This window comes from Vespa mandarinia, chromosome 16 (assembly GCF_050613455.1).
Source record: "Vespa mandarinia isolate Hongniang chromosome 16, ASM5061345v1, whole genome shotgun sequence".
NCBI lineage: Eukaryota > Metazoa > Arthropoda > Insecta > Hymenoptera > Vespidae > Vespa > Vespa mandarinia.
The window spans coordinates 4,086,389-4,105,433 of record NC_140825.1 but is presented as its reverse complement, the minus strand read 5'-3'; the positions used below and the strand labels follow the sequence as shown (position 1 = coordinate 4,105,433).

General features: G+C 31.5%; 3 protein-coding genes across 8 annotated transcripts; 2 read left to right on the top strand and 1 right to left on the bottom strand.

Moving 5' to 3' along the window:
- Positions 1-625: 625 nt before the first annotated feature.
- sno (Protein strawberry notch) lies at positions 626-8,651 on the bottom strand. 4 transcript variants are annotated; one of them, XR_004838371.2, is made up of 14 exons: positions 8,268-8,650; positions 7,671-7,761; positions 7,422-7,517; positions 7,057-7,281; positions 6,620-6,745; positions 6,392-6,532; positions 4,705-6,303; positions 4,192-4,630; positions 3,727-4,110; positions 3,020-3,586; positions 2,620-2,933; positions 2,396-2,520; positions 1,947-2,273; positions 626-1,859 (listed from the first exon to the last, which is right to left on the bottom strand). XR_004838371.2 is itself a non-coding variant. In XM_035867789.2 (13 exons), exons 1-12 carry the CDS (start codon positions 8,268-8,270, stop codon positions 2,414-2,416), a joined length of 4,092 nt encoding a protein of 1,363 aa, XP_035723682.1. In that variant the 5' UTR covers positions 8,271-8,651; the 3' UTR covers positions 626-2,273; positions 2,401-2,413. The 4 variants fall into 4 exon arrangements, 3 of the variants coding, with proteins under 3 accessions (XP_035723682.1, XP_085517891.1, XP_035723683.1); XM_035867789.2 differs by having other exon boundaries at positions 626-2,273; positions 2,401-2,520; positions 8,268-8,651; XM_085661765.1 differs by having other exon boundaries at positions 626-2,273.
- A 1,665-nt stretch (positions 8,652-10,316) lies between these two features.
- On the top strand, positions 10,317-13,235 carry waw (Translation factor waclaw). 2 transcript variants are annotated; one of them, XM_035867794.2, is made up of 7 exons: positions 10,317-10,490; positions 10,637-11,449; positions 11,555-11,794; positions 11,869-12,134; positions 12,226-12,440; positions 12,509-12,735; positions 12,879-13,034. In XM_035867794.2, the coding sequence occupies exons 1-7, from the start codon at positions 10,405-10,407 to the stop codon at positions 12,904-12,906; spliced, it is 1,875 nt and encodes a 624-aa protein (XP_035723687.1). In that variant the 5' UTR covers positions 10,317-10,404; the 3' UTR covers positions 12,907-13,034. The 2 variants fall into 2 exon arrangements, with proteins under 2 accessions (XP_035723687.1, XP_035723686.1); XM_035867793.2 differs by having other exon boundaries at positions 10,318-10,490; positions 12,509-12,721; positions 12,879-13,235.
- Positions 13,236-13,382: 147 nt separating this feature from the next.
- ILP-2 (insulin-like peptide 2) lies at positions 13,383-18,655 on the top strand. Of its 2 annotated transcripts, none has more exons than XM_035867799.2 (3): positions 13,383-13,533; positions 17,398-17,605; positions 17,931-18,655. In XM_035867799.2, exons 2-3 carry the CDS (start codon positions 17,398-17,400, stop codon positions 18,125-18,127), a joined length of 405 nt encoding a protein of 134 aa, XP_035723692.1. In that variant the 5' UTR covers positions 13,383-13,533; the 3' UTR covers positions 18,128-18,655. The 2 variants fall into 2 exon arrangements, with proteins under 2 accessions (XP_035723692.1, XP_035723693.1); XM_035867800.2 differs by lacking the exon at positions 13,383-13,533 and adding an exon at positions 13,997-14,464.
- The last annotated feature ends 390 nt before the right edge of the window (positions 18,656-19,045 follow it).

Here is a 19,045-nt window from a genome sequence, read left to right as displayed (position 1 = left end):
CTTATACTGATAGATAAATAATATGGTATACAGTGATGTTCAGATATAATTTCATACAATAGAATTACTATCAGGCTTCATATCCAAATTAATCATTGATATTTTTGTTTTGTTTTATAATGTATTGATTTACATGTAAGAGACACTTCATATGCACGTGTACACGCATGCACACATTCTCACACACATAGCTCATTGCTTCTCCTATGTATAAGCCCATGAAAACACAGCACGCTACGAAAGAAGTCATTTCAATAAGTGCAGTATCTGTTTCCACGTATACTAAATACCACATTTATAAATTATACTTCGACTTTTTTAATAGGAACTCAAGCACAAGAACTGTAAAAATATTGAATATAAAGATGCACATATCCGGTAATAAAAAATTCTTGTGTATATACTTTAAATATATATATTTACATTTTTCTGCACGTAGTCACACTATCTCGAGTCTTTATCTATAGGAATCGTGTAATACGGCATCAGAAATTTATGTATCTTACAATCATGGTATCCTGATATGAATATTTTTTGAAATTTCAAAATAATAAATTTTCATATTTTTTTCTTTTTTTAGCGAATTTTCGTTAAAGTAAAAGATGCTGGCTCTTTTTACTGTGTATATATCATATATATATATATCATGTATTTCATGTACTTATTTGTTTATAAATGCAATATATAGTGTATTCGTAGAAACGAAGAACTTTTGTAAGCGCTACTTTTAACATTATGCATTGCTGCAAGGGAAACCCTGGATATAAGGAAGTGTCGATATCCATCAATTTTGTTCACATCATAGCACATAAAGTGTTGTTTCACACGTTGTTACAGCATATGCTACGGAATTCTACTCAAGATTTTATTAACGGTTCTAAAATATTCTACATCATTTAATCTAAATTTTTTCTTGTAAAGAGAAGATGGAATACGATATCCATTTTGTTCTCAGCACCCATCCATAACTCGCTCACAGGCATACAAACAAACAAACGAAGGAACAAACATCTATTCCATGCATGAATTGCATGACTGCATTTCGATTTTGAATATAAATATATCATCGTATGTACTGTTTCAATCTAATTTTTCTTTAATGCTAACAGTATTAATAGATGGAGCATGTCGGGAGACTAGATATACTTGCCATTTTTAATTTTCCATCTACATAGTCAATATAATTAAAGATCCATTATAGCTGTTATTTAAAAATTAATAAAAAATATATATTATATTAATTTAAACGAAAAAAATAAAGCAAAACAGATTTGTGTTGAATTATATGAAATGTGGAAAATCTAAGGCGCTTATAATACCGTTACCTTGTCTCCCTACATTATAATAATATTGATAATAGTTTTATAGTCTAGATCTACGGCTAATAGTAATAGCAGTAATGTGATAACAGTAATAGTTATAGCGACGGTAGCAATAATGTTTTTTTTTTTTCGTGTTAATCAATGATTTGACCTATCAATCAAATAAAACTTAAAACTGCAGTATACATCTATACTCCAAGAGTGAAAAATTAATCGTCCAAATAGTTATGCAGCTCTAGTATTATTCCTCTAGCCCTTTATAGACTATTCTCACTAATCAGTCGAACTTTTATTATAGATTGGATCGTAACATTTTATATCAATCTCTATAGAAAGTTTTTTTTACGTCTTATCCTCATTTTGCAGATGATTAAATAATAGATTTTTTCTTATTGTATAGAAATACAATTTTTCTTTACTGCATAACTTTTATAAGCAGTTTTTCTTTTATTATAATCATGAAAAATGAAACATGATAATTTACTATATATTATTATGTATGCATGTTGGTACGATCCATCTAAAATGTTATCATTCCTAACGAAAAATAAAAAAGAAATTTTTATATAATTATAAATTTTTGACTCGAGTATAGTCTTCGACTAAAATTAAAGAAGATTCTACCTATTTGAAGGTTTACATCGGGACTTGATAGATATCTTTTCAATAATACATGTATAATGACAGGAAAAATCTACCAAGTCCTTTTTCCAGTTCTTTGACTATCAACTCGGAAAAGCTTATTTCGAGCGTTTATTTCACTTGTCATGCTAAATCTGTGACGAAAATACATTACAACACTGATGGGTTCAGTTTAATCTACCCAACACATAAGTGTTCCATGGTAGTCAATCCAAATCGTGTAAATAAACGTAATTACACGATGTTTTTTATATGCCCCATTCATTGAGTGCTTACATAACACTATTATTTACGTTGCTTTATCCTCACCTATATGAAAAATGCAAATAATTATTGCAATAGAAAATATAATAATTAAATAATAATTAAATAATATATATCAATAATTACTATCACTGTTTAATATAAAATTAAAAAAGAATAATGTATACCTTACGTGCTTAATGAATTCAAAATGTCATTTCTTCGGTATTTTCTGCATCAGACGAAAGCGCTTGACGTAACGTTTCCATACAAGATTTCGGAATAAGAGTTCCTACAATTTTCAAACCTTCATCTGCAATAATATAATTGACGTATATATTTATTTAAATGAAATCAATTAAGCGGAAAGTCATTTCGATTAGATTTCTTCCAACTACAGAAAAGAATTTACCAGTTCTTAGTCGGACAACTTGCATCTTAGAATTATGTCCAGATCGTGCAGCAAGTACACTTTCAACGCGACTCCAAACGCTAAGAACCGAACCAGCTAAAACATTATATGACCGTCTTCGTAACCCTACTTCACATTCCATACCAAGAGTGACATTTTTACAATTGCCACGCCAATAAGCGTGTGAACATGTATCCACAGACGCTTCGTACTGTTGCGTCCAATGAGGCTCTGCTTCCTCAGTTGAAACCTTTTTGTATTTCTTTTCTAATTCACCTAATGATTCTTGACGTAATTGTAATCCTGTATTTGGCCTACAAACACATGCACATCGATAACATTTTATTTTTGTTATGTACCATTATATTCTTTATTTAAAATGAACGAAAGTATATTGTACCTATAAACCATATATAACTGATCTTTTTTACTTTCACTTTTCTTTTTACCACCATCGACAGCAACGGCTAGGATAGCTGTTTGTTTACCATTTCGTATTTGATGGCTTAAGTAAAATCCCTCCTTGGCACCAGTCAATTTGGACCATTGGTCCATTGCCTCGGTCCAACTCATACCACGTTCAACGTGAACAACATGTAATTCGGTAGGTGCTTTACCAGTTGCATGCTTCCGAAGGAAACGATAAAGTCTTACTCTACGAACATTCTCTCCTGATGTACCAAGATCAAGAATACCCATGTCGAAACGTCCAGTTTTCTTCGCTTGAAGGATAATAGCATTCAAAGTATCGGTAAAATACTTGAATAATCGATTTTGCAAGTCAACTGGCATTCCAAGAATACGATTTAAGAATTTAGACATGTTATTATAATCTTTGTCCAAAGTAAGAACTCCTGGCATATTTTCGCTATTACAAATTAGTCCTACTCCTACTAGAGCGTCCGCCACATCTTTGAAAAAATCACCATTATAGTCTTGTGGCGGTGGTACCAATGGCGGCTCGTACCTATTATTTTATTTTACACTTCGTTAATTCAACCATAAATAGAATTTTCATATATACATTAAACATGCGATTGATTATATTTATAAAAAGGATATATGTATATATATATATATATAATACAAGAGCATAATACAACAAACCCCATTATAGTCTTCATTGTTGCCTCGAGAGCCGATCGGCCATATTTGTTATCGATATTAAATTGTGAAAGATCTCGCGTTTCGGTGGCTCTGCGATCTCCGTGTGTTAACGCGCCAAGACTTTCAAGACGTTTCGCGACAATCGAAGCAAATCGTCTCTCTCCGGCAAGATCCGAAATAAGGAATATATATTCCGGAGCATTTACTTGATTCGAACGATGTGTTCGACCAAATTGTTGTATTGCTCTATCTGCGCTCCATGGTAGTTCAAGTGTGATATGTACTCTACGCATTTGATTTCTCGCACGTCTATCACTTTGCAATGATATGCCACTGCTAGCTGCTTCCGAAATAATTGCAACTGTCTTTTCACCATCCATAAATCTAATAAAACGTACAGTAGTAATATATATTTTTTATCGATGGACGAAGATGAATTTTCATAAATAAAAATAACAAGTTTACCTTTGTTTTTCTGTTAAGTTAAGCGTCTCTAATGGAACGTCGACTTCAGATCTAGATTCATATTGTATTGCACCATCTTCCGTTTGAACAACACGACCTTTTCTTCCAGTCATTTCTGCGACGTTCTCCGGACCACCAAGTTCGTCGATTAATTGATCTAACGTATTCGGTGGTAATCTTTCACCTAAGGTCTCTATTTGTGCTAACAATTCTTCTTTCATGCTACAAGCACGTTCAATAGCATCCCGAGGTGGTCCTTGATTATTAGACGATGCATTACCATGATTTCCGCTTACTGCCGAATCTCCGTTACGTTTATTCCTATTATTAGACGTCTTATGTGCAAGCATAGATTGTATTTTGTCTTGCGTGCTTAAACGTTTCTTAGCTGGTTTCTTTTGTTTCTTACCACCTTTCTTCTTTCGTCTGTCCCACGGATCTATGAAGAGAGATAAATAGTAATATTTGTTTGCATCAATTTAATTCAATTATAAATAAACGTTGTATTCTTACCAACATCAGAATCACTATCACTATAAAATGGATTGAAATCGGAACTTATATTACTTTCCTCGTCAGTTCGATGATCATCTTCACTCTCAGTTCCACTCAATTTAAATTCAGAACCAGAACTATGATCACCATTTTTTTCTTCATCAGTTATCTCTTCTTCGGAAGACCATGCTCGAACTTTTTTTGAAGCTCTTTGGGCTGCTTGACGCACTGGTTTCCTTTTACTTCCTCCTGCAGATCCACCTGCACCATCAATTATATCTTCCCCTTCTGATTTATTCATTTTAGGTAGATCCAAACCAAGAAGCCGATGGATTCGATTACGATCTGGCGCTGGAAAATGTTTTTCCACTAACGTCTGGAGTACTCCTTTAGCAGTAGAAACAAAATCACTTAGTTCTCCATCGTCACGTTCCAATTGTTCCAAAGTGCGTGCTTCACCGGTCGATTGCAAGCCGATAACCACACATTTTCCGCATTTAACAGCTTCTCGAGCTACTGCAACAGCGTGCTTTACTTTTGCTGCAATACATAAATACTTGAAGAAACGTTGATGAGACGACCAAAATTGACCCCACATAGTTTTTTTCATGCGATTTTCAGCATCAATTAATTCGGCCGCTTCTTGGAATTTCTGCATTGCTTCTACCCACAATCTTACCGAATGATCGTATATTTTAGTAAAGTCCTTGGATAGAGGAACTTCTTCGATTTTAAAAGCAACGCCGTGAAAACTAAGTTGTCGAGCAATATACATGCCTCGTAATTTCATATCCATTGCTACTATTTCCATTGTACCAACTCCACGTTTTTCCACCGCAGTGATAAAATCATTGAATTCAGGGAAAGGAGTTCCTTCGCCCCACATACCTAATCGTACCATATAGGCCATATTGCGAGGCTCAGAAGCGCCAGTGGCACTAGCATATACCACTCGTGATTTAGGAAGTTTATTTTGCAATTCTAATACGGTTAAACCAGTTTTGGTAGGTTTGGAACTTCCGGTAGGGCATAAATTTTTTGCACGATGGCATTCGTCAAAAATAATTAATCCATCAAAATCTTCTCCACACCATTGCAACAATTGTTTTAATCTACTTTTGTATTTACCTCCACTTTGAGAGGATTCACCAATTAATGCAGAGTATGTACTAAATATTACACCTTTCTTAACATTACCATTTACAGCTGAAGAGATTTTTGCATATTTGAACTTATTTAAAGCATGTACTTCGATTTTGGATGCTCCAATGTCTTTTAAATCACGTTCGGCATCGTATTTGAGATCATTGGAAACGGAAACCCAAATGGCACGTTTCCTACCTTTTAAATAATTTTCAAATATAATGCCTGCTATAGTTCGTCCTTTACCAACACCAGCTCCATCTCCAATAAGAAATCCAGCACGTGTACTGTCCGGTAAAAGCTGTTCATGTTGTTGGGACGCATAAGTTATGGATTCTAATTGAAGAGCCGACAAAGCTCCAGATCGTATTGTTTCCTCGGGTATAGAAAGTTCATACCAAACATCCGTAGGTTCTACACTAGATAATGATGCTGTTTCAACAACTGGATCTGGATGTTTACGTCCACGTTTTACTATACATTTTAAATGAACTCATTAGAAAACTGTTTCTAATCTTTTATACAAATAAACTTTTCTCATTAATGGCGAAATAAAACATACATTTAGTAGGCATATAATCTGCATAAGTTTCAGCAACACCCATATCTTCATCATCTACCTCTTCTTCTTCTGGTATTGTTGGTTGCATACCCACTTTTGTTGGATCACCAGCATTCATCCATAATTGTGATACAGCTTTTCCTAAATAATAAATATTATTATGATTATAATAAATTGAAAAATAATTTGAAAAACTTGATGTATATATAAAAAATTTGTAAATAATACCAGATAAACCTGCAGGCCAATTTGGATGAAGCCCACTTTGATTGAGAAATTGAACAAATGGATTGACACCCATATTCATTCCAGCCATTCCCATAAAGCCTCCCATTAAATTATTCATTTCCATACCTACAATATTTTATCAAATAAAATATTGATCTAAACGTTAAAATAGCTACAGGATTTGTGCGAAAGCAAAATGCATATTTGAATAATTATATAATTTAATAAAATAATGAAAAAAAGAAATACAAGATTAGTATATATATATATAGAAAAAATTATGATACATTCTCATAATTAATATATACATATATCAAGTATGTTTGTAAAAGAAAGAAGCTATAAAAGAAATCAAAGGAAGGACATGGAAAAAGAAAGAATTTAAATAAAAAATATATAATATCCAAACTCAGAAGACATATTAATTATAAACATACTCTGTTGTAAAAAAGCTGCAGGATTGAATCCTGCAAGACTTGCTAATCCTGGAAAGTTATATGGTCCACCAGCTCCTAATTGACCCAACTGATTCAATTGGTTGGTACCAACAAAATTAGGCGGAGTACCTTGTGATCCTCCTACACGTACCATTTCATATCCTGGTGGTACAGTTTTAGTTACTAATCCACCTGGTATTTTGTTACTAAGTTTTTGATTTAATGCTGTTAAATAAATATAACTTAAGTAATACCCTGTTCACTACACCTTTTTGTAACTCATTGAAACAAGTCTATATATATTCATATAAATGTAGATAATAAAGAATTTTTTTTTATTACAACATATATACAATTCATAGTACCTTGTCCTTTATTCGTGGCATTAGATGGTGCTTCCGCAGGTTTTTCTTCTTTAATATTTGCTATACCAGCAGCTGTTGCAAGATCTTTACCGCCACCTATTTAAAATAAGTATATAACATTAAATAATTTTTATTTGTTTTTGACTAATATAATTTTTGACTAATAAATAATACGTAGCATTATATTATATCGTTATATCGTCATTATGAATTTAATAACGTATAAATTATGAATGCAAAGAGACTTACCAGGTACTTCAATTTTATCAGGATCCTCATCATCGTCGAAATCACTACCACTTGTATCATCACTCATTGTTTCTTTATATCTCTTTGTTGCCTAAATGCATATATCACGTAGTAATTATACAAGAAACGAATAGACCATTCCGATGAAATATTTATATTATTCATAAAATTAAACAAAGAGTATTTTTTTTCAACAAAATCATTAATTTTTATGAAATATTAATTTTTGATGAAGAACAAGAAAATCTTTTATATATTGATACGATTTTAAAAAAAAAAGCTTACTTGTCATTAACATATAATAGATTGTTTAAATATTCAGATAGAAAAAAAAGAATGCGAACTTATTTTCGTAGTAAATTTATATAAATTTTTTGAAAATACTAAAACAAAAAGAATATGGAAGATAAAAAATGAATCGTTAAAAAGAATCTGAAGAATAAATGCGCAAAAAAATTATTTATAAAAAAAGATATACAAGAAGTTCTTAGGTTAGTTTGTCTCTCGAAGCGGAGATTAAAAGAAAACGCACGCATAAGAAGCGCGCGTCGCTCCGAATGGAACAATGAAAATATAAAAAAAAAAGAAACATCTTACCATGATTGAAAAAATTTATTTTTCCTTCCTGCAGTCTCGATAAAGAAAGGGAAGAGATTTCAATGAGGAACACGATCCTCCTAGAAGATATTCCTTTCGAACGTGAAGCTGCAATTCTGACAGAGTAGACGATGAAAACTTTTTTTCCCTCGTTACGGGTTCCTATTTTATGTCGCGTCAAGTAAGCATCACTCGTCGAACGGCAAGTTTCTCGTTTATTGTGCGGACTACGAAATCACAATGCCTGAATTTAGTGTGCGCTTAGGCCGAAGCATTTTTTGTGGTATGCATCGAAGCGCTCACTCTAAACGCGATCGCCAAGCACGGCTGCCGCCATCTTGGTTTTTGCCCGGCCCACGGTGCATCACGATGCAAATACAAAAACACACGCGCTGACTACAGCTGCCTTGCGTAACATTGTTAAGCGCAGTTGCCAAATCTACTTTTACAAAGAGATCTTTTGAAAAGCAAGTTTACAGAAAATAAGGCGCGCAATCGAAGAAAATCTATCTTTTTTTTCAGTTAATATTTCATTTATATTTATATTTGCAAAATATTAGCATATAATGACGAATGAATAAGAATTTATTCTAGAATATACTAGCATAGTGCTAGATGTAATACGAAATCAACATTTTTTCTTTTTTTTTTTTGTAAGCATATGTACAAATTTAAATATATATCAGACTTACAGGTGTTTTGGAGGTGGCACGAATTTGATTTACAATATTCAATAGCGTTCCAACTTTTGGGTCTATATTATTTGCATTTACTGAATAAATATATTGATTATTCTTCCCTAAGGTAATGCGCTTACTATCTATATGAATATTCTATTTTTACATTTCATTAAAATTAATTTTTTCCAATGTCATCAATATTGCCGACCGAATTCTGTGCCTTTGTAATGCAAGTCATTATTGCGTATAAACGGATCGTTAAAGACTTACGAATATAATTGTTGGTATTATAAAGGAAGTAGATTGATTCTTCTAACTTTCTTTCGAACACGTGTTCGTTGATTTCACAAATGAACAGTAAATAAAGCGCGAATATTGAGTATCATTTGTCCGCACGCGCGTCATACACACGCAAATGAAAGAGACTATTACGATCTGGCAACGTCGCTGCAGAGCAGCGCTAATCGTTAGGCGATCTAAAGTATACGCGGTAAAAAGAAAAGAGTACGACCTCGAACTTGGTATATAACTCTTCAGTAAAATCAATTGACAATTGTTTAATTTTCTAATACTAAATCAGACACTTCTAGATAATACACATACCAAAATAATTAAAGTATATATCGTATTACAGGACTACAGCTCTTAATCTATTTAAAAAAATGTATCGCTCTAATACGATCGATCCGAGCTTCGCGCCGCTGACAACGCCACATTGTGGTGAAATATGGAATCACATTTATGCGCGCTCTAATTTAAAACTGTTAAATAATTTCTTTATCATTTTCTAAGTTTTATATATATATATATATATATATATATATATATATATATATATATATATACATACACCATTACACATAACATCATACATACGTTATACATACATACATACATATACGTCTTCGCATTTATATATTTTGTATAATGCAACTCTATTGAGCCGTACATTTTGCATTTTATATTAAAAATGATGCGACTACAAACGATATAAAAATTGCATGAAGTTGTATAGAGTTACACAATATAAGGCAAATGTTAAAATATTTGTAGAGTTTATGGAACATAAATAGAGTTATAGTGCTAAACAAAAAATAAAAATTAACAAAATAATAATAGTAATGAAAAATAACGAATACACATAGTATAAATACAAACAATACAAGTTCATTTAAATTGTTAGATTAGTAATAATCAGATTACAATAAATTAATTTAAATTATATAAATATTAATATTATAAACAAAGAATTATATTTCCTTTTAAGAAAAAGTTTTCTTTTTAATTAAAACACAAGATTTTATTAAATGAATAATAGAGAAAAAAATGTTCCTTAACCTATTAGAATAATGTTAACATAGACTTTTCGTACTATGGAATCTGATAGTAATTTAAATTGAATAATACAAATATATATATATCATATATATATATGTATATTTATTTTTTATTATATAATGGTATTCCGTAATCTTGTAAAACGTTTAAATAGGATACAAATTAATTATGTTTTCAATAATACATATAAAATAAAACATGGAACGTAAGTATAGGTTATAAAGTAAAGTTGATTATGTGTTCTTTATTATTAATAATATTTGATCTATTATATATAAATAAATTGAGAAAAATATTATTGATTTATTTAAACTATGAGACTTTGTTACTTATGATAATATACTCTTTTAGGAAATGTCTATATATGCAAAAACAAACATACAGTACAAATGAGAATGTTAAAAAAATTTATGAAATACCTATTGAAAATATCCGAAATTTTAGTATAATAGCCCATGTTGATCATGGTAAAAGTACCCTTGCTGATAGACTTCTAGAAATTACTGGTGCTATAAAGAGGAATTCAGGAAAACAAGTATTAGATACATTGCAAGTAGAAAAGGAACGTGGAATTACGGTTAAAGCTCAAACAGCTTCCCTTACGTATTCATATGAAGGACAAAATTATCTTTTAAATTTGATAGATACTCCAGGTCATGTAGATTTCTCATCCGAGGTATATCGTTCATTATCAGCTTGTCAAGGTGTCATATTATTAGTGGATGCAAATGATGGAGTACAAGCGCAAACTGTTGCAAATTTTTATTTAGCTATTAAAAGAGAACTTGTAGTAATACCAGTAATAAATAAAATAGATTTGCCAACTGCAGATCCAGAAAGAGTAAAGAATCAGTTAAAAACATTATTTGATATAAATGAAAAAGATATATTAAAAATATCTGCTAAATTAGGAACGGGTGTTGATGAATTATTACAAGCTGTACTCAAAAGGCTTCCACCTCCACTTGTAGATAGGAATTTACCATTTCGTGGTTTAATATTTGATAGCTGGTATGACAAATATAAAGGAGCTGTTTCCTTAATATATGTGAAGGATGGAACTTTATCTGTTGGTGAACATATTACATCCTTTACTAACAAAAAATCTTATGAAATTAAAGAATTAGCACTTTTAAGACCTGAGGAAGAACTTGTTAAAACTTTGTGAGTATAGGATTTTATATATGTGTATTTTTTGTATGCTTAAATATATTACATATAATTATAATTAAAATATATATTTATAATTATAATTAAAATATATTGCAGATTCGCAGGAGAAGTTGGAAGTATAAAATGTAATATGAGATCTTCTAAAGAAGCACATATTGGGGATACTTTATATAGAAAAGGTCACCCTGTAGAATCATTAGGTGGATTTACAGCAATAAAACCAATGGTATTTGCTGGAGTGTATCCTATAGATCAATCACACTTTTTTACATTACAAAATGCGATTGATAAACTTATTTTAAATGACAGTGCTGTTGAAGTTGTACCAAGTTCTAGGTATTGATTATTTTCATAATTGAAAAATATAAATTGTATACATAAATTATTAATTAATAATAATATTGTTTTAGTGCTGCACTTGGACGTGGCTGGCGAGCTGGATTTTTAGGACTTTTGCACATGGAAGTATTTATACAGAGGTTGGAACAGGAATATGGTACAGAACCAATAGTTACAGCACCTGGTGTTACATATAAAGCCAAAGTTAAAGGACATAAAAATATAGTACGATATAAAGGAGATATGATTGCCTTCAATAATCCTGTTGATTATCCTGACAAACAAATTACTGTAGAATATTATGAGCCAATGATCATTGGTACTATTATAACACCAGGTATATCTTTTTCTAAATAACAATATAATAATTAATCGTAATTTAATGTCTACTATTATTGGTATATATTAATACATATATGTTAAAATAGATAAGTATATAGGACCGGTAATTTCATTGTGTCTTGAAAAACGTGGGGTTGAACAATATTCCCAAACTATTGGAAATAATAGAACATTATTAAAATTTTTAATGCCATTAAACGAAGTGGTCCTTGATTTTCACGATACATTGAAAACCATTACTTCTGGATATGCTAGCTTTGATTATGAAGATAATGGATATCATCCTTCTGAAATTGTGAAGGTAAAAGGCACAATCTTTAATTTAATATATTCACATTCAATAATTGGTGTTACCTTTTTTTCTTACAGTTAAATATTCTCTTAAATAGTAATATTGTAGAAGAATTAAGTACAATTGTACACTGCACTAAAGCAAGAGAAGTGGGGAAAAGAATGTGTAGTAAACTTTTGGATATTATTCCACGACAATTATTTGAAATATCAATTCAAGCAACAGTTGGAAGTAAGATACTTGCAAGGGAGAATTTGAAAGCATATAGAAAGGACGTTACTGCAAAATTGGTAAAAAATCACATGTAGCTATATTTCATTTGCTATAAAGAAAAATAAATTAAATGTAAATTGTATAAAAAAAAACTATGTATGTGTATGTATATATATATATATATATATATATATATATATATATATATATATATATATATATATACTTTTTTAGTATGGAGGTGATGTTACCAGAAGGATGAAATTATTGGCAAAACAAAAACAGGGAAAGATCAAAATGCGCATGATCGGAAATATTTCCTTGCCACGAGAAACATTTATAAATGTACTCAAACGATAATTTACCGTGTATATATATATATATATATATATATATGATTCTTACTTTGAACAAAAAATAAAAAGAATATATAAAATAAAGATAAAAGGTCAAACATTAAAGGCAAATATTTTATGGTTCACCGAGAATTCTTGCTTGTCTGAGAGGAGTTAATTATACTAAAAAAAGAGGAAAATAGCTTAAGATCACTCGATAACTAATCGATTGCCTGTCTGTTTACGTTCTTCGACGTATAAATAAAAGTGAAAGGTATCTAGCGGAAGTAAATAATTCCAGAATTTTAGCAAAACGCCATTGAGGGTAAAATTGGAACGATGTACGGTTGGTTGATCTTCCTTATGAACGCGACGTTATTGGTGGTGTTCAACTAAGACAAGCTGACAGGTGCTTTCGTAACGTAATGAACATGTCTATGTTGTTCAATTCTTTCACCGATGATCAGAGCGTTTATAAGGGAGGTTGCCCTCTTATAGGTCGTCATAATACGTACGCTCTCATCAGCTAAGGATAACCACCATCTATCTGTACGGTGAGTATTTCGATCTCTTTGGAATTTCCAAAGTTTTTTATTTTCTTTCAAGTTTATTCAACGACCATAAGTTGAATAATTTTCATTAATCTATCATTTTTCGGTTTCAAATTATGAAAAGACCGTTACTTATATATGTATATATATATATATATATATATATATATATATATATATATATTATATTTAAATTTTATTTAATCTATATAGAGTATATAGATCATGTAAGAAACAATGGACAATGTTACTTATGATTTAAACGTTTAATATCATGCTAGAAGGAAAGATTCATAATAGAAATAATCATTTCAAATAATAAAATTACAATATTTATGTTATTATATTTTCACTTTTACCTTATATTGTTATATAATACCTTTGAAACGTTCGTAGATCTTTTGATATAATAACAATATAAACAAACGAGTCTTTCGCCCTATCACGTTTCTCTTCGAGCGATGAGTTGTTCGTTGGCGCTCGGACGGTTCAGACGCGTTTCCTCGATCGTCTCTTGAGTAAGAATCAAGAAAAGGATCGAAGTCGTGTGCGAAATTGTGTTTGTTTTAATATTATTGATATTTATATCGATATATGCACCTATGCCGGTGTAGATATATATGTATATGTATATCGTATATAAGATATCGAAATTATTGTCTTTTAAAGAAGAATGTTTCACATTGGATCGAAGAATCGATAGAGATCGGTGTTATAACGAGTGCAAAAGGAAAGCTAAATTTGTGATCTTTACTTATGTCACCGGGAAGAAATCGCGTGTTAAGTCGTTTAGGGGTGCCTTCGAGAATGACTCTTATATCGAGGAGAGATTCACGGTAATCGACTGGCCGTTGATCCTGCAATTTTCTAAAGCAGACCTGGAAAAATACATACGCGAGAGAGTGGTTCGTGTGGGAGAAGTACCGAGAAGAAGGTACATATTAGTTGACATTCAAGACAGGATACATTCGTCTTTACAAATTTAAATTGGACGTTTGTATTTGTAAACATTAAGAGTTCTTAAGATTTGTTTTGAATTAGGACAAAAGACAGGATAAATTTGTGCTTTTGGAATTTGAATTTGTCGTTTGATCATTATGTAAACTTAAATGTCGTAAAGTTTCGTTTTGAATTAGAAAAAAGACAGACAGAGAGAGAGAGAGCGGAGGGAGAGAAAGAGAGAGAGCGAGAGAGTATAAGAAGTAGGGAAAAAGGAAAAATAGAAAGAGATTAGATTAGAAATCATCTAAAGTACGTTGTAAAGTAGGAGAAGGAAATAAAAAAAAGAATAATTATCTTCTTCTTCGTTATAAAGACGAAGTTATTATATCTGAAATGTTGTATATCTCGTGAAGAACCGATGGGAATGCTGACTATGTGTCATTCCATGTCGTTTACGAAGTACATCTTTCGTGATCGTCGATAAAATCTGGACGATCATCTTTTTATATTACACTTTTTGTTATGTCAAGTGAAAAAAAGGAATAAAAATAAATGAAAATGTGATTAACTGTACATCGCGTGAGATCGTGAAAAATGATAGAAATGATAGAAATAGTAGAAAAATGTTTAAAAATGAAATAAATATTTGTCTCTTCTCTCCCTCTCTCTCTCTCTCTCTCTCTCTCTCTCTCTCTCTCTCTTTCTCTCTCTCTCTCTTTCTCGTAAAGAATTTAAACGAAGTTTTCAGATTCCCGAGCAAAGTGGCAACACTTTTAATCGGAAAAGTCGATCACCCCACTGTGACTGCGTTCGTCGAAGATGAGTGCATTCCCTCTCGGTGACTATAACTGCATTCGTATAGTATCTTTCCAACTGTTATATGCACGTATTTATTACTTGTCTCAGCCAGTGGCGCTTCAGATAATAACGAAAGAGAAAAAAAGAGAGAGAGAGAGAAAGAGAGAAATTAATGCGTGCAACAATAGGTCATAGTCTGGGATGAGTCCTCTTTTCAATTTGCGGGCATTCCGTTATCGAGGAGAGCGTGTGCCTCTCCTTACAGTCCTTTCCTTACAATCGTCGCAATACGGAAAGCCAATGAACGGGTTATTTAAACGAGGAGTATTTTTTTAAACGAGGAGTGCGTATTTAGGAGTGTTCCGTTTTTAGCGACAAATTAAGATACGATGTAATTATTTTTAATGTATACGCATTCGATGAAATAACGTATACCTATTTCTTGTTGTGATTAATCAACGTATCATTTTTATCGGTCCTTTTTGCCATCAATAAATTGACATTATTTCGTGCTTCTCTTGTACATGTTACTTTATCAGATTCATATTGGAGTTAATCTTGACCTTTCGTAAATAAAAAAGCAACCGCGATTCTTTTCGCGAATGCGAGATAAGCCAGGCGCAACAACGACGACAACGACAACGACAACGACAACGACAATGACAATGACAATGACAACGACAACAAGAACGAGAACAACGTCATTTCATTTAATTGGGAGATATTAGAAGTTGAAGTTCGACGAGAAATAGCACGTCGCGTCTTCGTATAACGATGTTGACTCACGAGTACGGCAACTTTATCGTAGGTCATTGAATTCGTCTCGATGTACTTTACGATACTCTTAAAAGAGAAAAAAGAAGGAATAAAAAGAAAGGAAAAGAAAGAAGAGACAAACCTGATTCCTTGCATAACTTCCTCGAGAAAGAGAGAGAGAGAGAGAGAGAGAGAGAGAAAGTTGTTATCGTCTTTGATGTACTCTCACAAACGTCGATATATTATTAGACATTGATGAATTTTATTAGACTCGCTAATTCTGGTCAGTATCATCGTACCTAGATTATTTATGTTACTTGTTTTGATGTAAGTGGTAAAGTCACTGTTTGCTAGCATCGCGTCTGGCACGCGTCTACCAAGTAATATTACGAATCCAAATCAGTAATTCCATGAAGTTTTAATGATCGACTTTCGATTTCGAGATTTTTTTTTCCCAAAAATCTAATACGATTTTTTAATTCTATTGTTACATTAAAAGAACTATATAATTCGACAAAATGAAATTGATATCAGCTTTGAGTTCCGTGTTCTTTATATGAATGGAAAAGTTATGATTTATCAATGAGCATCTATATAATGTTTACAGAGCAATTGTTTTTCCTTGAAGATTTCTTAATAAAAATTTGTTTCCATTAGATCTCTCTTTCTCGCTCGCTCTCTTTCTCTTTCTATCTCTCTTTTTCTAAAGAAAAAAATCGGTGTATATTCGTTCAGCTTTTCTGAAATCAACGGATAGAATTGCAGTCAACGTGGCGCCAGAATGCGTCTCGTGGATAACGGCCCTATTTTCGCATATCAAAACAACAGTATAATTATCTTGGAGATTCAATGACTCGGAGCTAAAATATAAACAAGCAGACCACTATCCTCATTCCACGTTATGCGATGTTCACAATGTTGGAATGTCTAGTCGTACGTCTTAACGATAGCCGCGATTTGTCTACTACCTCAATGATTGCAAAATCTAACTCGATTAATCTTCGAAACTAATCGACGTCCTACATCAGTGTTAAAACCAACTCTTATTATGATAATTTTTCTTTTTATCTAGTTTAAATGAATCGGAGACAAAAAGAAAAGATTAATATAATTGTGTCAATGTATTATTTGTTTGCAAATTTAGTCGAATTAATAAGTCGAAGCAAAGTGCACGTTGATAAAGATATATTCAGTAAGATGACCTACAGACTAAATTTACATTTTTTCTTATATATATATATATATAAAATAAAAAAAAAATAAAAAAAAAAAAACAAAAACAAAACAAAAAAAAACAAAAAAAAGAAACAAAAAAAAATACAAAAAGAAAAAAACAAAAAAAAAAACGCGTCTCTTCAACTTTGTTTACAGATGTCTACATATCGATTCAACAACGCCTTTCTGGCTTTGGTGCTCGTCGTAGCGGCTTTCTTAATACAATTCGGAAATTCTCAATATTCTTTCCAAGATAAGCGACAGTCGCAGACGCTGCATAAGTATTGCGGGAAAAATCTATCGAATGCACTTGGATTGCTCTGCGACGGCGTCTACAATTCTATGTTCAAAAAGAACGGGCAGGGTAAGTTACGGTAACATTGTATATATGAATATGTATATACTATATCTTTTAATATATACCTTGTATTTCATATCGTTAGGTATCTTAGTACGTTTCTATGTTTCTTTTTAATGAATCAAATTAATGAAAAATAATATGAAATTATACTTATGTAATTTGATCCAAGATTAATTGCGTAAAGTGCATTTATTCTAATCATCATTTTTAATCGAAGTTGCAATAATTTTATTCATTATCTATATTCGACGAGCGCATTATTTCACAAATGTAATTTTTAAAGGAAAAAAAAATCTAATAAAATATATCGTTATTGCGTTATTTTCAGAAATGGAAATGGACGATTATCCGTTTGCTTATGACGAATCATATCCATTTAGATCGGCAGTTACAGCGAATGCAATGATGGGTCGTTTTGCCGGTACACGCTTTCGAAGAGAATCTAGAGGCGTTTATGATGAGTGCTGCGTGAAACCATGCTCGATTCAGGAATTAACTAGTTATTGCGGCCGTGTTGCGCAATAATTATCGACGATCAGTTAAATCGATCTCTGCTTTACCACTCTTCGTCTATTACCGTAAATGTGATAATACCGACGATAATGACGTATCAGGTCTCTGCTTTACCATTATTCTCTTCTGTAATACCATAATGTGATAAATGACAATTAATGTACACCACATCTCTGCGCGACACCTATCGAAAGCTTTATACATGTTTAAAATGCATATAAAAAAAAAAAAAAAATACGGAGACACCGGGTGACCCACAAATAATGAGTTCACGTAAGATAAACATTATTTATTTTGCGTGGATCAAAAAACATTCGCCTACTGCTTGCCTATGAACGTTCGGCCTGAAAAAAAAAAAAAAGATTCAAGACATATATGTTAAGTTAAATCAATAATCATATGCCTAGATATCTTTTCAATCACTTAGAAATTACTTCGTAGATTTTCATAATAAAAGAACAAACATTGATTTTTCGTCAATGAAAACTGTGATTGTTAATCGTTTGTTGAATGAAATAATGTTGTTCGAAAGTACATATATATATATATATATATGATATAAAATATATGTAATATATATATATATAATCGAAGTAATATTCAGAACGTTCGAAGTGTGCTTTTTAGCGAATGGTTTTTTAAACTTTTATGATAATATTATTTTTACAGCCGAAAATATTTAATAATACAAGTATCCAATAAGATTGTGTAATTGAGATTGAAAGTTCGAATAATTGGATTTCGATCGGAGTTGGCGAGATGTATTGATGAAATATATTTTATATAGTTGAAGAATCTAGGAACACGAGGATCATTAGACTTTGCAAATATTGATCGATTACAAATTTCGATTCTTAAGTTTTTATTCTTAAGATGTGGAATACGAATTTGTAAATTCGTGTAGCCGAATACTCGGCATTTCTTAGATAG